Source organism: Polyodon spathula, chromosome 13 (genome assembly GCF_017654505.1).
Source record: "Polyodon spathula isolate WHYD16114869_AA chromosome 13, ASM1765450v1, whole genome shotgun sequence".
NCBI lineage: Eukaryota > Metazoa > Chordata > Actinopteri > Acipenseriformes > Polyodontidae > Polyodon > Polyodon spathula.
The window spans coordinates 36,549,976-36,569,655 of record NC_054546.1 but is presented as its reverse complement, the minus strand read 5'-3'; the positions used below and the strand labels follow the sequence as shown (position 1 = coordinate 36,569,655).

At 41.1% G+C, this 19,680-nt stretch overlaps 1 protein-coding gene across 6 annotated transcripts; it reads right to left on the bottom strand.

The window, feature by feature from the left end:
• Positions 1 to 1,487: 1,487 nt before the first annotated feature.
• Positions 1,488 to 18,801, bottom strand: LOC121325809 (pre-mRNA-splicing factor ATP-dependent RNA helicase PRP16-like). Of its 6 annotated transcripts, none has more exons than XM_041268867.1 (27): positions 18,679 to 18,801; positions 17,544 to 18,177; positions 16,983 to 17,146; positions 16,592 to 16,717; positions 15,797 to 15,947; positions 15,436 to 15,554; positions 15,141 to 15,217; positions 14,565 to 14,720; positions 14,211 to 14,372; positions 13,805 to 13,912; positions 13,490 to 13,608; positions 12,857 to 12,994; positions 12,475 to 12,661; positions 11,654 to 11,839; positions 10,867 to 11,007; positions 10,498 to 10,608; positions 10,230 to 10,346; positions 9,780 to 9,887; positions 8,839 to 8,951; positions 7,606 to 7,814; positions 6,416 to 6,570; positions 5,911 to 6,063; positions 5,617 to 5,751; positions 5,042 to 5,167; positions 4,158 to 4,253; positions 3,679 to 3,800; positions 1,488 to 1,674 (listed from the first exon to the last, which is right to left on the bottom strand). In XM_041268867.1, the coding sequence occupies exons 2-27, from the start codon at positions 17,858 to 17,860 to the stop codon at positions 1,590 to 1,592; spliced, it is 3,681 nt and encodes a 1,226-aa protein (XP_041124801.1). In that variant the 5' UTR covers positions 17,861 to 18,177; positions 18,679 to 18,801; the 3' UTR covers positions 1,488 to 1,589. The 6 variants fall into 6 exon arrangements, with proteins under 6 accessions (XP_041124801.1, XP_041124804.1, XP_041124802.1 ...); XM_041268870.1 differs by having other exon boundaries at positions 15,436 to 15,539; XM_041268868.1 differs by lacking the exon at positions 18,679 to 18,801 and adding an exon at positions 18,552 to 18,661.
• Positions 18,802 to 19,680: the final 879 nt, after the last annotated feature.

The following is a 19,680-nucleotide window of genomic DNA, read 5'->3' as shown; positions in this document are numbered from 1 at the left end:
TTTCTCATGGGCAATGTGATCAAATATCCAGCATAGAGTACTGAAAACAGACACTACTTGGTGCAGACACACTCTGAAGGTATCAGAAATAAGATGATTCATGTTGCAGAGGAAATTGCTTGAGGTATCGGGATACTATTTTAATGCTGGCATTACTGAAACAGCCTAAACAGTTAACTCTGATGCAAAGACATTTTACGGGTTTTTACAGGTTTTCTTGCCAGCTGTGTTTCCACAAAATGAATTTAACAAAGGTAGTTCATATATACGTTATAGTTGTTTTTTTTTTTAAGCAACAATGTATAGCCCTGAAACTGACTGACAAGTGTTCTTTTAAAATATAAATGCCACTCAAGCAGTGTGCATTTCTGTTTTTTCTCTCATCAGAAACATCAGACATATTCTTTGCAATGCTTCCATGAGAAGCATTACCAGAAAGCAGATGATACTTTACCAGCACAGGAAAAGTTCAGTGCCGAAGTAAAACCAAGTCAAGTAAAGAAACATGTTGGATGTTTAGATTCAGTTCAGCTGTTCAAACTAAATACAGAAATATTTCTCTCTGAAAATATTCAGACCTTTTCCAAGGGTTATACACACCGCCTTCACTTTCCTACAAAATTACCTACCAAAAATAAAAAAAAATAAATAAAAACCCAACAGTACAGTTCATCTACTGGTCCACTTTACCAGAGGAGACAGCCCTGGAATGGTATGGTAACAGTTCAACACATGGTCTTTAACACATGGCAGGCTTTATATCGCCAAAATAAGAACACAAGTCACTCTGTTGATGAAAATATAGACAGCCTTTGCTGTTCCCTTATATCCTATTTGCAAGGGAAAAAACCCCTCAAGAATAAGACAACCTGGATAGTGTAGGTATTGGTGCTCTTACTGGCTGCTAATAAACATGTTTAGATTGGTTGCTTTAACCAGGAATAACATGGTCTTTAAAACAGCAAATCACAAGAGACACAGACCTCCAGATAATTCCCAATTGAAAGGATCGCAGTCTATATAGAGAGTTGGTATTTTAAACAAACTGGTCTGCAGGATGGAGTGGTACCTAGAACAACACAGTAAGACATTATTTCTTCAAAACTATCTCGGGCGCATACTACAGGTTAAAGCCACTCTGATCCAAACTGATCCAGTTCTGCTGGACTGGGTCCCCAATGATCCACCCCACTAGCGAAACAAGGTAACAGACTGAACAGCACTGGGTTTGTTTCACAGCAGGGGCCAGGGGATAAAACTCTCTCACACACACACACCAAGTCTGGGCTGTCTCTTTTTCTCTTGGCAGCCTCTTCATCTTCATCTCTGATACAAGTGCTCCCTCTAGTGGGCTGTTCATGAAATTGCTTTTGGAAAATAAGTTGCTTAATGTGTCAACAATCCACTGTTTAAAAAAATAATAATAAATAATTTAAAAAAAAAAAAGTTAATGTTCTGGGAAATAAACCCTCTCATGTCTTCATTACCAAGGTGAAGGTCTTCCAACTTATTTTTATTTTTTTACTTTAATTTTAATGTTACATATTTTTGAATGAGTTGAGCAGTCGGGAAGATTTTCAAGTACAAATTTAAAGTCCAAATCTTGCCGGTGTTCGTCTTGGTGTCATGAGTGCAGCCTGTTCTTTTCTCCCTGGTGTGCAGATCTTAACTGACCTGTAAAATAATACATGCACACATAAAAACAGGATGGAAGCAATACAAAAATGTTGTTACTGAACTGCAACCCTGATGCCAAGGAAACACAAAACCACAAATAATCCCTCCCTGCCCCTCATATTTCACTGGATTTGAAATCACCTTCCTGCATAAATGAGGCATTGTAAATTTAGAGAAATGAATAAATAAAGTTAAATCATTCAAACCAAGTATAAAAAATAAACATGCAGCGGAATTCCTGGCTACACGGTGGACTTGCGCTAGGACTGTGCTCCACAACAAACAATAGTGAATCTCTCAGCTTAAAAGCTAATTGACAATATGTGTAGCTCTGCTTCACTTAATTACCATCACTGCTTATCCTGGTTTAATTAGCCATAACCCCACATGATAGCTTAATCAAAACAAAACAAATAAACAGACATTAAAATGTAACCTCTGTTTTCCCCGCTCTCTGTAATGCAGTGTAGAGAACAGCGCAGACAGATCAAAAGATCATGTTTAATTCCAAAGACACAAAAGAACCAGTACACACCACCAAGTACAACTTGGCATCACAATGCAATTCCACCAGGCAGCTAGGAATTAGACAGCATCTTAAATTTGCCTCGGTTTATTTTATTATGCTTTTTGTATCAATGGTTGAACCTTCTTTATGGGATCACTACCCTAGGGTCTTGTTTTTGTGTAAGTTACTATACACAGTTGAATATACAGCACCTGACCTCAAAGTATTTTCAATTTCCTTTTTTAAAATATCTGTGCTATTTATTAAGGGCCCGAGAAAAGCAAGCAAGCAAGCAAGAAAAGGGATCACCTAAAAAAAAAAAAAAAGAGCCAAGTGACAAGTAAAAATAACCTTTAAAACACCCCACCCCAGTTAAACCTCAGTAAAGAAATTCTGACGTAACAGCTTTCAAAAACAGGAGGCAAAATAGCCCAAATCAAAACACATCTACCTCTTGGCAATCGCACCAAATCACCTAGATTAGTGTTTTACATGAATACCTTGGATGGGCAACATTATTCCATCATTCTCCGGATAGGACTGCAAGAGACATGGTCACCTGCCAATACTAAAATTCTTAGCAAACCAATCTTTCATTTAAAAAAAATAAATAAATCCTGACATATTTGTTTTATTCATGTAGGGTTAATGTTAATGGAAGCATGCTTTTTTTTTACTTTTTTTTTTTTTTTTAGTAGAAACTTGTCTATCAACCAGTTTGAAAAGTGCACAGCAGACTAAAACTAGTCCAATGAGTTATAATTTAGGGTAAACTCAAGACTTTGTTTTAAAATACCAGACCTCATCATCTCCGGTGTGTGTGTGTGTGTGTATGTAAAAGCTCTTAAATGTCCTCAAAATAGGTTGTAATAAAGTGTTGAACAGCACAGCCTTATGCATTTACATGACAATAGGATATGCTACAGAGTACAGAGGGAACGGAACCTATTAATTATCACATTATCAAAGTCGCAGATATCAAAATCCTAATCCCCCTGCTTCAATACGATTATTGTCGAGATGACTGACACACTGGCTGGCAGACAAAGGTTCTAATACACAGATAAATTAGTTGATTAATTAATAATGAAAATAATTCTCGTCTTTGTGAAACTAGGAGCTGTGTGCTGAATTAATTTTTTAGTTTAATTTAAAAATTAAAGCAAGCTTTTTTTCCTGCTCCGAAATTTAAATTGCTACAGTAATAGGGGTCAGCCAGGGGTCAATATCATTTATTTTGCTCTTGGCTCAGGGGAAGAGGGAAGAGAGGGGAGCAGAGCTTGTCTCACATGGCAGGAGGGGGGAGGGGGGAGAGAAGAAGCCATTCATGTAGCACAGTATATGGTCATGCGCCACCATCTCTAAAACACTTTGATGGCCAGCACCTTGAAGTCAAGGAATCATGGTGTGTCCTGACAATTTCCCTTAGACAAATCTATAAGGTGTTTTCTGTAAAATCTACTTCTCAGAACAAAGGGACACTCCCTCCCTACCTCACGCTGCCCAGGTTGCTCTTCCTCTCCTGCTCCTCTCTCCGGGACCTCAGCTGCTGCTCAGCCAGGGACATCTCCTCCTCCATGGCTGATATCTCCTCCTTCGCTCGCCGGTGGTTCTCCTGCAGGGGGCAGAGCAGGGACAGAGACAAGAGTGAGAGTGTGCAGGAGAGAATATCATTTCGGTCCAGGTTTAAATGCAACAATCTTAAATGTTTATTAATGCATGTGCATATTTAAAAAAAAAAAAAAACTTTTTTCCAAGGATACTCCAAACCCAATAAAAGGCACCAGCATGGTTCTTAAAGCGCCTAAAACCCTACAGCGGAGTGCAATTAACAAATAGATTGCACCCTACAGAATTAGACCCCTTTAGGATAGGACAATGGTGTGCGAATCACCTTTTTTTTGTAATAGTTTGAATTACTCTCGTTCCAAGTTGTCTCCTTCCCTAGTGAGTTAGCAAATTAAATGGTTACCTGTCTGCTCTTGTTGGCTTGTTTGACGCTGTAGAACATGGGCCCCAGCTCAGCCAGCCACTCCCCGTCAACAGAGGAGACGCACTGCATGTACTCCTGCAGGAGGGGAAGACACACACATCAGGGTCACGCAGTAACAACACCACACAGGACGACAAACAGCAAGTGCACAACAAGATGGACTTCACCAGGCAGGAATGAATGGGGGGGTATAGATAATAACAATAAAAATAATAACAATCTTTTTATATCGCATTTTATATAGTGGACCACCATCATAAACCACTTTACAAGATACAAGACTAGTGTGCGTGAACTATGCATCAGCTGCAGAGTCACTTACAATAACGTCTCACACCGGAAAAATGAAGCACAAGGAGGTTCAGTGACTCGCTCAGGGCCACACAGTGAGTCAGTGGCAGAGCTGGGGTTTGAACCGGAAACCTCCTGGTTACAAGCCCGTTTCTTTAACCACTGGACCACACAGCCTCTTATATAAAGTTGAAGACTCAGCAAATCAGCCAATTAAGATATTTTTTTCAGAGTATTACATAAACACAAGAACTCAATAATTAACTGTGGCTTTTCCTCTTGAAGCAAGGTGAGCAACCAGTCAATATAGTGCAGTGGTCATTGGTCCCTATTTAAAGCATTTTAATCCAGTGTGCAAATCACAGGAAAAGGTTTACAAGGGGAGCCACCCATGTTTTCTTTTCTTGTAACATTACTAATATTTGCCTGAAAGCAATATCTGCCTGCTTAACAAGTACTGATTCACAATACAGAAAATTGCATGTTGGACTGCATACTGTTTTAATAGAAATGGAGTTCTGATAATAGATCTTTGTAATGAGAAACGGCTTGTGGCTGTGGTGTAACCTCACCTTTGTGGTCATGACGAGCTCATGGTAGACAATGTAATCCAGTGTGTACCCCATTCCGAAGAGAGAGCTGGTGGGGTGCAGGTGACAGGGCATCCCCGTCCGCACGTTCACATACTCCCCGATACCCTACAGAGAACACGCACGGGCACACATTATTAGACACAAATGGGAATAAGAGTTTCATCCAGTCCCGGTTTTAGTAGGAGTCTAATTAGACAAACCTGAGCTTGTTACATACATACTGTGGCTAACCAAGCTTGTATTAAAACCTGGAATGGGTGAAACTGACATGCAACAGCAGTGTTATTTCCATCACTGTTAGAGATCATTCACCTAACCATGCACTGAACTGTATGGTTTCGCTGAGTAATACTTTTCACAGAAAATATCTTCTAAAAAAAGATACAGTGCATGCTTCAATTTTCCCTTATTACCCAAATACCTTCATCCCTAATCCCTCTAGAAGTAGATCTGGAAAGATCTACATCTTTGTAACCTCCTACAGCCTATTCTACCATACCAGAACCCTGTGTTCTTTGCTGGGACAGTTGCCCCACATTCACTACAGCCAGTACCTTGAGTTTGGCAGCCTGGTGGAAGTAGGCAGCACAGATGCACTTCCTAATGATGTCCCAGTCCGACCCACAGGACACCAGACTGAGCCTCTGCTGGACCATGATATCCTTGAGCTGGGCCCGAACCTCACGAACCTGGGGAGGCAGAAACACACAGCGAGAACCAATAAACACATATCCTCCTCCTTTTCTGTCTTGTGTGAATGAAGTGCTCATTACAGAAGACTGTAAAGTAGTTGGTCACACTCCACCCCCCCCCCCCCCCCCCCCCCCCTCTCCCCCCCCTCCCCTCACCTTCCTCATGGCCTTGGCAATAAAATGCTCATTGCACCAGATAGTGGAGTAGTTGTTGTTCTTCCACTGCAAGTACATGTTCAGGTAGGTCAGGTGATCACTCTCGGGGACTGCAAACTTCTCACTCACCTGGTCACTCTCCTCCTCACGGCCCTGAAGACATTGATTTAAACGCATTGCTAAGCACTACTACAGATCTTAGTTAACATTACAGGGAAATGTTACCACCAGTTAATATGTTCATTTAAAGAAATGGGCTAGTCAAAAAAGAGTTCATTTATTTATAACATGTCTCAAATATAAACCAGTAAATCCAGTCTTAGGTATGGACCTATATAATTTTTGTAGGAGTACTTCCATTTACACTGAAACTACATATTTAGCTTTAGTTGGATTGCTGTTTTACAAAGTAGTGCTAAAATAGTTGGTGCTGGCTTTTGTAAACTTGAATGGCCCAAGTACTACCAGGTAGCTGTATAAAGAAGTGAAACTTGTTATGATGTACCTTTGGCCTGTAGAAGATGGCAGGTACAGACAGCATAGACACAATGATTAAGATGTCAGAGCTGCAGCCCATGTCACATGACACAATGAGCATCTTAGAAAGGGCGGGGTCCAGAGGGAACTCCACCATGAGACGACCAGTCGGGGTCAGTCCCCCTAAAACAGAAGGTACAGGACAGTCAAGAGACACTGAGGACAGTCAAGAGTTATACCGCTCGTTAAAACTCTAGTGAAATGACAAGAACACATAAGGCAAGGCTCATATCAAAATCATCAACTCCTGGTCTCCTTTTCTGTAAAATGTTTTGACAAAGGACTACCAATATATACGTTTTGCTTCTTTAGCTACAACTGCGCCTACAAGACAGCATTTATAACCAGTTACTGCTGAAAGTAGAAGACATCATCGTAGTAGTAGGATGCTATTTGTTTAATAGAAATGACGCAGTATTTCCATGAGGGTAGGGTCTTGTGTCCCTTTACGCAGAAACTTAGTATCGGAGTGGTCTGTTATTGAGGTCAGGTAGAGTTCACAGAAGGCTAATTATGTCAGAATGTAGAAAACAGACAGAAATTAATTGAAGCCATCAATGAGCATACAGGACATGGGAGTGTATCAGATATTGCGTATCTGTATAAGTGTGGCTGCAAGAAAACATCATTAACGTTCTGGGCTATAACAGAGCTTGCTGCCACACACATGAATAAAAGATAAAAACTGAAGTGGCCGAGGTAACAGAAGCTATACATTACAGTACACACCGCTTTTTCAAATTTCTCCCACCTTAGACTAGTTATACAGGCTGAACTGTTCAGATGTGACCTTCTGAAAATATGGGTCGAGCTGCAAATTGCCCTCCTAATCACTAGTTCAACCCATCAGCCCTATCATAAGTGTAACAAAGAAAGTGCAAAGTGTAGCATTCGACCTTGAATTTCCCCATAAAAGCTTTTTTGTTTTTGCTTTAATATGTTCTGGTGAATATCACAGAAACAAGCTCCAAGTAGGTTTTCAGTTTTATTATGTAGAGCTGACTTTAACTGTACCAAGGTACTCCGATATAGGACGAGTCCGTATTCGGCGTGGGGCGAAACACTTGCGTTCAAGATGTTCTGGACGTGCGCTGATGGCTTCCATTAGATGAAGTGTTAAAATTAACAGGATACAGCAGACAGACTAGGCTGCAGTACCGGTGTTGTCCAGCGACCCCAGGATCCAGAGCTGGTACATGGAGTTCAGCATGTTGTCCTCAGGAGGGGGGTCCATGAAGTGAAACAGAAGCAGGTCCTGAACCCCCAGGGACTTCAGCAGCAGGACCACATTGACCAGGTTGGTACGCTGGATCTCTGGGATAGTGGTGGTCAGCATCTCATTCTTGTAGGCACTCTGAGTGTAGAGCCTAGGAAAAGAGGGATGTTAACGATGGGAGTAAACACCAGTAAATCACTTCCATTTAAAAATATCAATCACACCCAAAATCATTAAAATGCTACAGAAAGAAAAAAAAAATCTCAGTTTAAAAATCTTTTTAAAAATCGGGACATACAGGAGACCAAGGACAATTCCAGAAGTAAAAAGGTTAATCAGAGTTGAAGATTTTTTGCTGTAGCATGTACTTTCTCTAGAAAAAGTACACTTCTGTGAAATTCTGTGAAGCCAAAATTGATTACCCACCAATCTTGATCAGTTTTGTCTCATATTAAAGAAAATTATTTATTTTCAAGTGCTCTGGACACATTTACATGAGGAAAATGTATTAGCCTTTCACTGTGGACAGAATAATGAGTTTGTTTAGGTTTTGGTCACCTTGGAAGTCTACAGATCCGATGATCATAACACAGCTCAGCAAATGAAAGACCCCTAGGAAATATCTTATTTTTGCCTTAGTAGATTGGATTAAATCCTATTAAATGCACCTTTGAATTTGATTACATTATATATCTTCCATTCAAATGCCCGTCACATCAAAGAAAGGAAATATCAAGGGATAAAAATTACCAAAACAAATTCCTCACTGCAGCAAGCAAGCTACGTTAACAAAAAAAATATTTCTTAAAAATAAAAAGACAGTCCAAGCCTTCAAAATGTAGCAGAAAAGTTAATGTAAAGAACAGTTCAGTTCCATCAATAAAGACTTGAACTTGAAAGGCAAATAGATAAATGTTTCATCTAGTGTAATAGCAAATTTTTGGTCTATTTATAACAAAAAAAAAAAAAACACAATCTTGTAGTAAAAAGATTTTCTACCCAATTTGAAATGGCCTATTCAAACGTTTCTCCTCTACTGCAGCGGACTTTTATTATAATTTTTACTTTGGATATTTTTAGTTTATCATCTATAACTCCAAACACCTCATCAGATATTCTAAAGTAAAGAAAATAGTTCAATGCATAATAGATATTGCCAATGTAGGTGTGGTTACCTGAAGCACTGTCCAGGCCCAGTTCTTCCGGCTCGACCCGATCTCTGGTTGGCATTGGCCTGGCTGATTGGGTACACCTGAAGGGCATCCATTCCGATCCGGGCGTTAAACACCTGGGGCCCAGAACACACAACAAGGGGCCATCAGCAAAAACCTCACACTTAATGGTTCTGTTTTTTCTTTGAGAAAATACTCTTATTATTATTCGTTTTAACCTTTAGCGGTCCATTTATTCAACACTTGTCAGGCACGTCAGGTCCAATTTATTTTCACATGCACTGTTTATTTTACACACGCCGTTTCAAATATTTTTTTCAGAGTAAAACAGGTTCAGAAGGCATTGAAAAAAAAAAAAAACACTCAGTACTGTGTCTATAGACAATCCCCATCCCTTGTTTGCTGTATTTTTCACATACCTCTTTATAGACATGCATACTGGTAAATCCTCTCCTGAACACTAGTTTTATCACCAGACTCCTCAATAATGCGATCCAACTCATTATTTTGTTACTACAACATCTCAAAAAGCTCTGCAAATGTCTGCGATATTCTTTGAGCGCTGAATGCAGAAGCAGCTATCTCCTTTGTTATGTCTATGTTACCTCTGTAATGGATGGAGTTATGAGAAACGCCGGTTTTTTTTCGGTTTCATTCGGCTCCTATCAGTCTCACTCAGCCACTGAAAGGTTTGCTCGGCTTTTTCCGGAGAAAAACGACTAGAGACCTGTGCTTTACGTCTTTTTGATGATGTCGGACAGGGTCCGACATTGGACTGGAAAGGGAAAACTGTAAGGTTGGATTTAAATGTGTGTTTTATATTACATGTGTTGATCTATAAACAAGTATTCTATTTCCACATACAGCAGGAGCAGCCAATGCAATTTCATTAGGAGGAACACAGAACACAGTGCTGGTTCTTTATAGAGAAGATACACTCCTACCTTTAGTTTGCAGTAGCCCGAGTCGATGACAAACATGATCCCGTCCACCGTCAGAGATGTCTCAGCAATGTTTGTGGCAACAATACACTTCCGCACGCCATCCGGGGCCTGCAGACATGAACACAATCTGTTAAGAAGGACCCACTGCACCGGAGAGGACATCACTGTGACCCTTTTCGAAGTGGGAAACCTCCTTATGCACAGCAAATCCCAGACTCAATAAAATTTTCTAAAGAAAGAACTAGTCAAGTTTCTTTACAATTAAATAAGCAATTCTCTTGATACATTTTAAATCTGAAGTGTGATATGAATTCATAATTGCACCTCCACTACATCCCTGTTGCTGGGAATATAATAAAAATACAAAAATAATACAAAAGAGCTGCAAGTACATAGCAAGGGCAAAAGACCACTGGGGGGGAGAGAAAGAGAGAGGAGCGAGAGATGTACCTTCTGGAAGATCTTGGCCTGCAGGTCCGAGGGCAGCTGAGAATAGATGGGCAGCACTGCCAGCTGGGGAGCACTCTCCAGGTCCTCTAGTCTCTCCACGATCTGATCAGAAGTCACCTGGGGAACAATGGATCAATGGAGAGCCCGCTATTACAAATACCTACCCACTGTTACCAGCTAGATTAAAAAGAGTAACATTTTTTGGTGGTAGTTTTATTTTCAGTATTTCTGAAAATGATTCCCAAGCAATAACCTGTTGCCCCAGTACCTCAATGTCCTCTTGTCCTGGCATGAAGATGAGGATATCGCCAGGCATGCCGCTGAGGTGCACCTGCAGAGCCTGCTTCACTGATGCCTCCACGTAGTCCTCCTGAGCTGTCTGAAACACAAAGTGCAACAACATACATGTTTTACCAGAGCTGAGAGTCATTATCAATTAAACATTTTATTTTATGGCTAGAGGCCACACACATCAGCCAGCCGAGCAGCGTTTCAACTGTTTTGTCCTTCAGTGGTTATGTATTTTGTTGTTTAATTTTCTTGCGTTACTCATTAAGTCGCATATCCTCTATAGCTCTCATGTTTAAGCATTTTAGAGCACTGAACAGTTGCAATGTTTAGTCTAATGAAAATGTACCTTGCTGAAGAGGATATCCACAGGGAAAGTCCTTCCTGGGATGTGGAATATTGGAACATTCCCGAAGAATGCAGCAAACTTATCTGAATCCATCGTTGCTGACGTCACTATTAGTTTCAGATCTGAGCGTCTAGCAACGACCTGTAGGAACAACGGTAAAGATGAAGAAGGAATCTCTCTCCATTCATTACTTTTCATACCCTAGTTTCCACACCCTCACTGCCTCCCTCCACTTAGAAATCCAGACAACATGCCAGTATTAGTAAGAGTAAAAACCAAAAGGATTCTGAGATGTTTTTATACCAACTACAAATCTCATGTATTCATCATTCAGGAGCTGCAAGTATTCAGTGCTTTGGTGAAGTATCATAATGCGATGTTTCATATAATTAAAAAGATAAACAGTTCAAGGCTCTCTCTCTTTCTTAGCAATTCAAACTAGAGCTGTACAAACTGATTATTCGATTATACTGATCAAGCTCTCCACAAGTGAGGGTCAGTGGTGTTTCAAAATGAAACAAGGGAAGTAACAGCTGCTTGGATTTGTGTGGATCGCTGTTCTCCGCAGAATCTAAGAAAAACAGCGATCACCACAAACCCAAGCAGCTGTTTCTTCACTTGTTCCACTTTGAATAGTACAAATAGCCCAATCAACACCAAGGACCCTCACCTGATTGTCAGCACCTTATTTCTGTGGAGAGCTCCATCTGAATAAATCGGTTCGTGCAGCACTAATTCGAACTCAACTACAATCTCTTGTGAAGGTCCACTTATCAAGAGCACACACCTCTTGGAGCAGTCCAAACAGCACGTCTGTGTTGAGTGACCTCTCGTGAGCCTCGTCCATGATGATGGCACTGTAGTGGTCCAAGTCAGACTCACGCAGGGACTCTCTCAGCAGGATTCCATCGGTCATGTACTTGATGACTGTCTGCTCAGAGGTGCAGTCCTCAAAACGGATAGAATAACCCACCTGCCCAGGGGTAACACACTGTAAAACACAGACTCTCGCAGCACCAGCTGAAAACAGCACCTCTATGACAAAGTGTAGGGTAAAAAAAGTAAATAAAAGACAACACGGGCACTGCAGTGAATTAAATGCTAACGAGCATCTGTATGCCATTGAATCGGTGTCAATGCTTTCTCTTGTCGGTCCTGCTGATTGAGAATGCGTCTTAAAAGAAAAAAACTATTGAAAAGAATTTAAAACTCCTTTTAAAACCAGACATTTAGTGAGGAAGATATTCTGACCAGGAGAACTCTAAAGAATGTTTATTGACAGCTTCGGATTTTCTGTTTGGAAACAGACAAAGCAGATAACAATTCCGGTTCCTACTTCAAAAAGGAACAAGACTATGAACTATTAAAATACAAAACCAGCCCCGTACTTCGAACTGCCCAATCATTAAAGCATGTAAACAAAGTGGTGGACCATTTTAACCTTAGACAAAAACATAATTAAGAGATATGCCTCACAGTGTAACCAATTTGGTAGTGCAAGGATAGGCAACTACATTCCTTCTATTCCAACCATGCCTACCATCCAAGTGTATTGGTTCTCAGCCATTTGGGGGTTTTAACCTATACAGGCGTCTCTGTGTCTCTCACCTCCTCTCCGAGGTTGCCTCCGATCTCCTCGCTCACTCTTTTAGCCACACTCATGGCAGCGACTCTTCGCGGCTGCGTGCAGCCCACCATGCCATACTGCGTGTAGCCGTCCTCATGAAGATACTGCGTCAACTGAGTAGTCTTTCCACTGCCAGTCTCGCCCACCACAATCACGATACTGTTATCCCTGCAACACAACACGGTTACCAATGCGATTTCATGTTTTAGAAGAACGGAAATTAAGTGTAATTTCTCACAGTAATTGAAATGCTATGAGACGGCTATGTGTGTGTTTATAGAGATTTAACATCATTATTTATCTTTAGGACAGACCTCCCGAGCTGTTTGCTGGTTGAGTTTCTTTTTTCTCCTCCTCATTTACCTGATGATATTGAGCAGCTCCTGTCTCACTGCGAAGATAGGCAGGTACTGCCTCTGTTCCAGGAGGGTTTTCTTCTTGGCAAACTCGCTGCTTGCTTCGCTCTTCTCTTTCATATGATCTGCAAACTTCTGCTCAGTCCTGTGGAGGTGGGAAACGCCAGCATTATTTACCATCCAAATCCCTCATTATTTAACTGTGGAAATTTTGTGAAAACAGAAATTACTGTGATATTATGGTTCCAGCGTAAATGGGCAGTGAAAAAGTATTGTTTTTTTGCCCTCAAACAAACTTTATAACTTGTAATTACACAAGCGAAGTGGAAAAGATAAACACGGGTCTGCAACACTTTTTTTTTTTTTTGGCTTACAACCAAAGCTTTAAAAACTACCTGAACATAAGTAACTTAGAGTTCAACTTAATTCTAATTGGCTAGCCAAATTAAGAGAATGTCTAACACTATAAATCATTCAGATCCTTTTATAATCATAACACACTGCTTGGCAAACAATATTCTCTAGATCAAATATCCACTGTTAGAGATGAAACGCAGTTAGCAGACTGGCGACAAGACATGTCAAAATCTAAAGGAAGCTAAACACTTAACACGTGCCCAGGCTCTAAGGGCAGCTGTACCTGTAGTCCACAGTGCCGTCTTCACCCACAGGCTTGCCCGAAGTCTCCTCCTCCTTCTTCTCAATGCCCATGATGTCACCCAGCTTGGTGCCAGCCAACTCCCAGTGCTTGTGTTGAGCCTGCAAGGGGCGAGAGGGTACCAGAGGGTCACTAGTTAAAACACTGATAATGGCAGACAGTGAAATTACTTTGCATTGTAACAACCCCCTAATGCATATCAACCCAATCGCATTTAAAAGCAATCTGGAATGATATGCAGTTCTCGGGAGGGAACAACAGCAGCAGCAACAAGGCTACTGTCCAATAGCAAAGTACCTTCTTGCGCTCCTTCTGCTCCCGGTGCTTGTGGACGAGCTGGCTGCCCTTGCGCGAAATAATGGCCATGTCCGAGGTGCAGTCCTTCACTGGGATCACTGGCTCCGGCTGCAACCCAGGCAGGGAAACAAAGCACTTATCATAGTGGAACAGCACGGGGAGAAAAGCACTGCTACCTGTATGTCCAGTACTGGGTTCTACTTTAGTTCATGTCAAGAATCTTGTTTGCCCGATCCAGATTTAATGCATTCCTGTGGATCAGTTTTCACCGACACTCCATAAATTTGTCAGTAACTTTAAACAATTGTAAAATGTGTTTTTTTTGTTGTTTTTCTTCATTCTTTAATGCAGAATGCAGAAACATTTGTCTACTGGTCCATTACTCTGACGTTGTACCGGTCAATACCTGTTTAGTGAATACGATCCTACCGTCCAGGAACGGTGGGACCAGGTTGTGCACCAGAAGGTGAACTTTGGCTGCATTGTCCTCCTCAAAGTCTTCATCCACCTCCAGCCGTCGCACCACTCCACTGGTCAGCATGCAGTTGGTCTCCCAGCGCTCATTATCCTGCATGATACACACAGGGTCTGAACAGTTCACGCTTTCAACATGCAATCACAGTAAATTAAATTAAAAACTGCAAAAGGTAATTATAATATAAAGTTGCTATTGGTTTATAACATCACTAAAACATAAAATTACAGTCTACGACCACAGTTGTACACCACTGAGTGAAGGCTGGCTGGCTGGTGGTTTTACCTCGTTGATCTGCCTTTTCTTCGCAGAGATGCGTTTCTGAGTCTGTTTCTGTAGGATCTCCTCCCTCTTCTTGACGTAGTCCTCAGAGCTTGAGGTCAGGGAGTTGTGGAACTCGTCAAAGCCCTCATCCATCATGTACCAGTCCCGGTCTGCTTGCTTTCACACAATATTAGAGCAAAGGGATACTATCACTCAAACACCACATATGCATCTCTAATCTGGCACCACACACACTCAGCAATGTGTACTAGTCTTAGTTTGCTTGCCTAAACAAAACTGCATGCAATATACATTTCCATCTCCAATTACTTAAATATTACATGTGACCATGACCAACCTCCGTAGCATATAGAATAGCAATTTGTATTTTAGTCAAAAACAGACCACTGGTTGCTGGTACAAGTGGCAGTCGAGTGGCGAGCAGCAGTCATTACATTAAAGAGGTCCAATGATCTGCATCACCATTTGATGAATAACTTCTTGTAACACATCCATGGGAAAAGTGGTTCTGCAGGTATTTTTACTGATAAAATGCAACTAGTTTTACCAGGGCATTGCTCACCCTGTCCCACCTACCTTCTGGTCTTCCTCCCACTGCTGTTTCTCTTCCTCGTTATCGAAGGAGATCCAGTCTTCTCCCTCCTCCTTCCTTCCTGAAAACACAAAGCAGACAACAGCTTATAGTACAGCATAGGTCTCATAGTGGTACATTTTTAAATAGCAAGAGGATCCTTAATTTGAAAAATGTTGGCAACCACTGAGGATCACCAGATAAAACATATTTTATCATTATTACAAAATAAAGCCATTTTCATTGCAAGAAACACAATACATACATAAAATACAACATAAAAGTTGCTGTGGGGTTTACCTTTCCCGCGGGAGAGCCGGGGGGTGGCGCCCAGGTGTTTTCTGTCATTGGCCCACTCGTTGTATTTGTAGGAGGGAGTTGGCAGGGGGGTATCATCTGGATATCTGCTCTTTACAGATCTGCAGACAGAGAAGCACATGGACAGCGAGACAGATAAAGCGTTAAACAACATCATACACTCTCCCTCCTCGCTATAAAGCCAGGTCAGGAAAACTCCTGAAGAAATTAGTCATTGTTGACATTAAAAAGCAATTTTCACCAAACTGCTTTAAATCAGACCATATAGACTTTTACATGAACTTTGCACATGATCAGAATTGAAGGAACGTCTCTGAAGCCGATCTTGTTTATGTGTTTATACCTATCACGATCCCTCCTCTCGCTCTCCCGGCCTGAGGAGCGCTGGCTCCGCTCTGAATGCTCCGATTCCCGATGGGAAGGGGCAGGGGAAGGGGATTCCCAATGGGAGCGCCGGGAGCTTGCGTAGCTAGAGCGAGATGGTGTTGCACCATCTGCAGAGGAGAGCAGAAAAAGAACTCAGGACACCATTTCAGAAAGGAAAAACTTTCATTATGCAGCAAACCCTTTGGTGAAAATAAAACTACCTCACAACTACCTTTCGCATAAGTATTCTGTAATATAAACTGATAGACTCATAGGAATGCTATTATGCGCTTGTTTAGAGGTGCTGCTGTGTCAGTTAGTGATACGGTATTTCACAAGAAACAGTCTCAAAAGTGCTGACTCTGTTCTGGAGTCTAGACTTCCACCTTCAAATTCGGTGAAGGACTTAGCTGTAGTAATAAATTAAAGAATGGCATGTGTTCCTCCTGAACAACTGAATCACCTTGCAGGTGAGTCAGTGCCATAAACCAGGGGTGGTCAAAGCTCAGCTCTGTGTTACAGTCCTGAACCAATTAACCCTGGAGTAAAATTACATTGAGAGCTATAGTAATAATAACAATAACAATAATATACCAAGCCTATAAATGTCCAAAACCACAACTTATAAATCTAAATAATGAATACTGTTTTTAACTAACTGGAAATCAACTAAATATGATTTTGTCAAATTCCCCAAATTAACCATTTTGTTCAATGTAGCAGCCTGAAACGAAGGGGACAACGTATAACAACAACAGGAATTGTTTCTGACCTTTGGGTTGGTGCCGGGGGCTTTCAGGCTCTTCTCTCCTGCCCCCCTCTCTCTGAGAGCGATCCCGCTCGCTCCGATCTCCTCGCTCCGACCGGTTGCTGCTGCGGTGACTGCGCTCCCGATCGTCTGCCCAGACAAGAAACACAACCGTCAGGAAACCAGAACACAGCAGAGAGCACAGCTTCTCAAACAACACAACTACACTGACCTGTAAAATGTTGCTGCTGTGGTGACCACATTCCCGCTCATCTGTCCAGACAAAAATCATATCCATAGGAAAATATAAATTCATGAAAATTGATTCATTAAGAAGTGATCGAAAACAAATTCTACACATCCACTTTCTTCATTGCCTGAACCCTACTTTCTCATAGTGCTTGTTACCCAATACCTCTCTGACTCCATCGGTCCCGCTCTCGTTTCCTGTCCTCCTTCGAGGAGGCGTACACTCCGTGCTCCCGACGGTCCCTCTCTCTCTGCTGGTGTTTCTGCCGGAACTCCTTGCTGACCCCTCCTGGGTTTGAGGGTGTCTCCGACCCCATCACGCGGTACTTCCTTCAACACACATGAAATATATTGCAAACCTCCCTTACATCTCTCAGAAGAGCGGTCCACTGAGAAGGATAAAACTAGCTAAAACAACACACATCCTAGAGTGGGTAATGTGGACAATTAACCCAACACTAAAGTAATAAAACATGCTTTGTATTTATTGAGTTTCTAACTGCATATTTATAGATATTAATATCATGAAAAACTAGATCTCCTTGACCTACATCTACAAGATTCACAAACATGTACAGTACAGATTGCAATACTCTTAATAACTCATATAGCTCTCTTTAATTTGATAGATCAATAGCTACTTAACTAGCATGTGTCAACAGTGAGGAGAAATAGGTCTGTAATTTTGGTTAAAGATAACTGTATCCTCAACGATGGTCTCACTTACCTCTCTTTCCTGCTGGCACCCCCCTCCTTCTCAGCACTCTCCTCGTCTGAACCAGAGTCCTCATGACCCTCCTCCCAGTCCTGGTAGGAGGACACCTTGGATTTCTTTTTCTCCTCGTCCTCTTGCTTCTCCCTGTCGTCGCGCTCCTTGCGTTTCTGTGCTGCCAGCAGGTCCAGACCCCGGAGGGAGGTGCGGGGTGTGGGAGCTCGGAACACGTGCTGCTCCGGCGCTGCGCTTTTCTTGCACAGAATCAGCCCACCCACCTCAGTGTTCGGGTCACTGCTCTCCAGCCGGTGCAGCGAAGCATCAACGTCCATTCTCAAAACCGCCTCAGCACTCGACACAGTTTAATGTAACAGCCGAGCCTTGACAGCACACAGCCCTAAAGCTTTCTGATCGTGGGACGGGTATGCAGATAACAATCTAGACCAAGCGCCAAAGCCAGTATTAAATACAGCTTTGTATCCTGTAGCCCAGAATTCCAAAGATCTCCAGATGTGGGCAAGAACCCACACCAGGACACAGATTCAGGTAAGGTCTTCTCCCAGCATTTTTTTATATTTTAAGATCCCGATCTTTTTCCAGTCCAGGTCATATGCAACACCTTCGAACAACTCCAGTCTGGGGTGCAGGTCTAAAACAAAAGGGGGGTATATATTATTTATTAATTTACCGAAATTACTGACATTAAAACTAGGTTTTGCAATACTGGTAACATTTAATAGTAAACACCTTTAGATATTTTGTTTTAACAAAGTGTAATAACATAACTTCTAGCTAAATTGGCAATGTGGCATTTTTTAAAATATATTCTAGTGTGCATTGCATGATTATATATCACTGAAACCGGTATGGGGCGCTACAGATTTTATATTATAAACCTGAAACACATTAATTATAAGATCGATGTAAGACATTTACCGTAAACATTAAGTGCTTACTGCGACAGTGACTAATTAAGACAACACCGTTTATAAAAACGCTTGGTTGCTTTAACAAAATAAATACCTGCCAGTATTAACACGCAGTTAAGACAGGTGGCCTCACTCGGTTCTGCCAAAACAATATCCATTGCACTCCAGCGAAAAACCTGATGACTAACTTCACACATTTAATACAAAAAAAACAATCTTACTTTAGAAACTCGGAATAACGAGGGCAGTCAGCTTTGTAAAATTCTGAACTGTCTCCCTCTTGTCCCTCGTTTCGTAATGTTTTAATCCAATAAAAACGACTTCAGAGCGCAGCCATCTCTATCCCAGAATCCCCGCATTCAATAACCAACTTTATTAGTCTGCCGAACTCAAGACAAATAATTTTTAAAGGGAGTGGATACTTGTCCATTACAATAACAGCTGGAACACTTTTTAGCTGGGAAAAAAAGCGGTAACCTTTATCTAAATTTAAAACAAAACAAAAACTAAAAACTAAAAACAATGCTAAAAATAAAATAAGTGTCTTCTGACACAGTGGTGACAGGTAATATATATATATATATCTATATATATATATATATATATATATTGATATATATATATATATACACACACACAAAAATACTATCAATCTGAAAAGCCACCTGCACCTACCTTCACATCGTGACTTGTACAAATTACTCATGTTTATGTTTGTTACAGTGGTTCCAAAGAGACATAGCATCGAAACCAGGATACTACTCTGCTTTGGAATGAGAAATACACAATTTCCAAAGTAGAGGGTTACTGATACGTCGAGAATAAAAAAAGACAGGACACATGTAAGGCTCAACAAAGACTGATGTGTTTAATTTTCAATATAAAATTTAGCATAGTCACAGCATTTGAATATGTGATACAGTTTACACAACTAGGCCATTGATTTTCAAAGATACGCAATATAACTGTGTACAACAGAAGGGCTCAAAAAACAGGAATATAAAGACCATGCAAGCGGGGCAAACAACCTAATGCAGTTTCACTGTTTTCACCTATTTTGTACCACTGTTGCATAGGGAGCCTGAAGTAAGTTTAGAGATCCCTTGAAAAACATGGTTAAGTTATTATTGAAAGCACTTTTTTTTTCTTTTTTTAAATGATTTCCTTGTTTGGGTTACTCCATTCAAGAAATAAATACATACATATCTGTAACAGATTCATTT

Bases quoted from the DNA above. Each gene is read 5' to 3' on its own strand.
- LOC121325809 (XM_041268867.1), bottom strand. From the start codon at position 17,860: ATGGACGTTGATGCTTCGCTGCACCGGCTGGAGAGCAGTGACCCGAAC. The intron at 15,218-15,435 runs GTAAACCCCACA...TTGTGTTTTCAG, and splicing joins CCGGCTCTCCCGCGGGAAAG to GAAGGAAGGAGGAGGGAGAA. The intron at 12,662-12,856 runs GTAAATGAGGAG...GTTGTGTTGCAG, and splicing joins GAGCTGCTCAATATCATCAG to GGATAACAGTATCGTGATTG.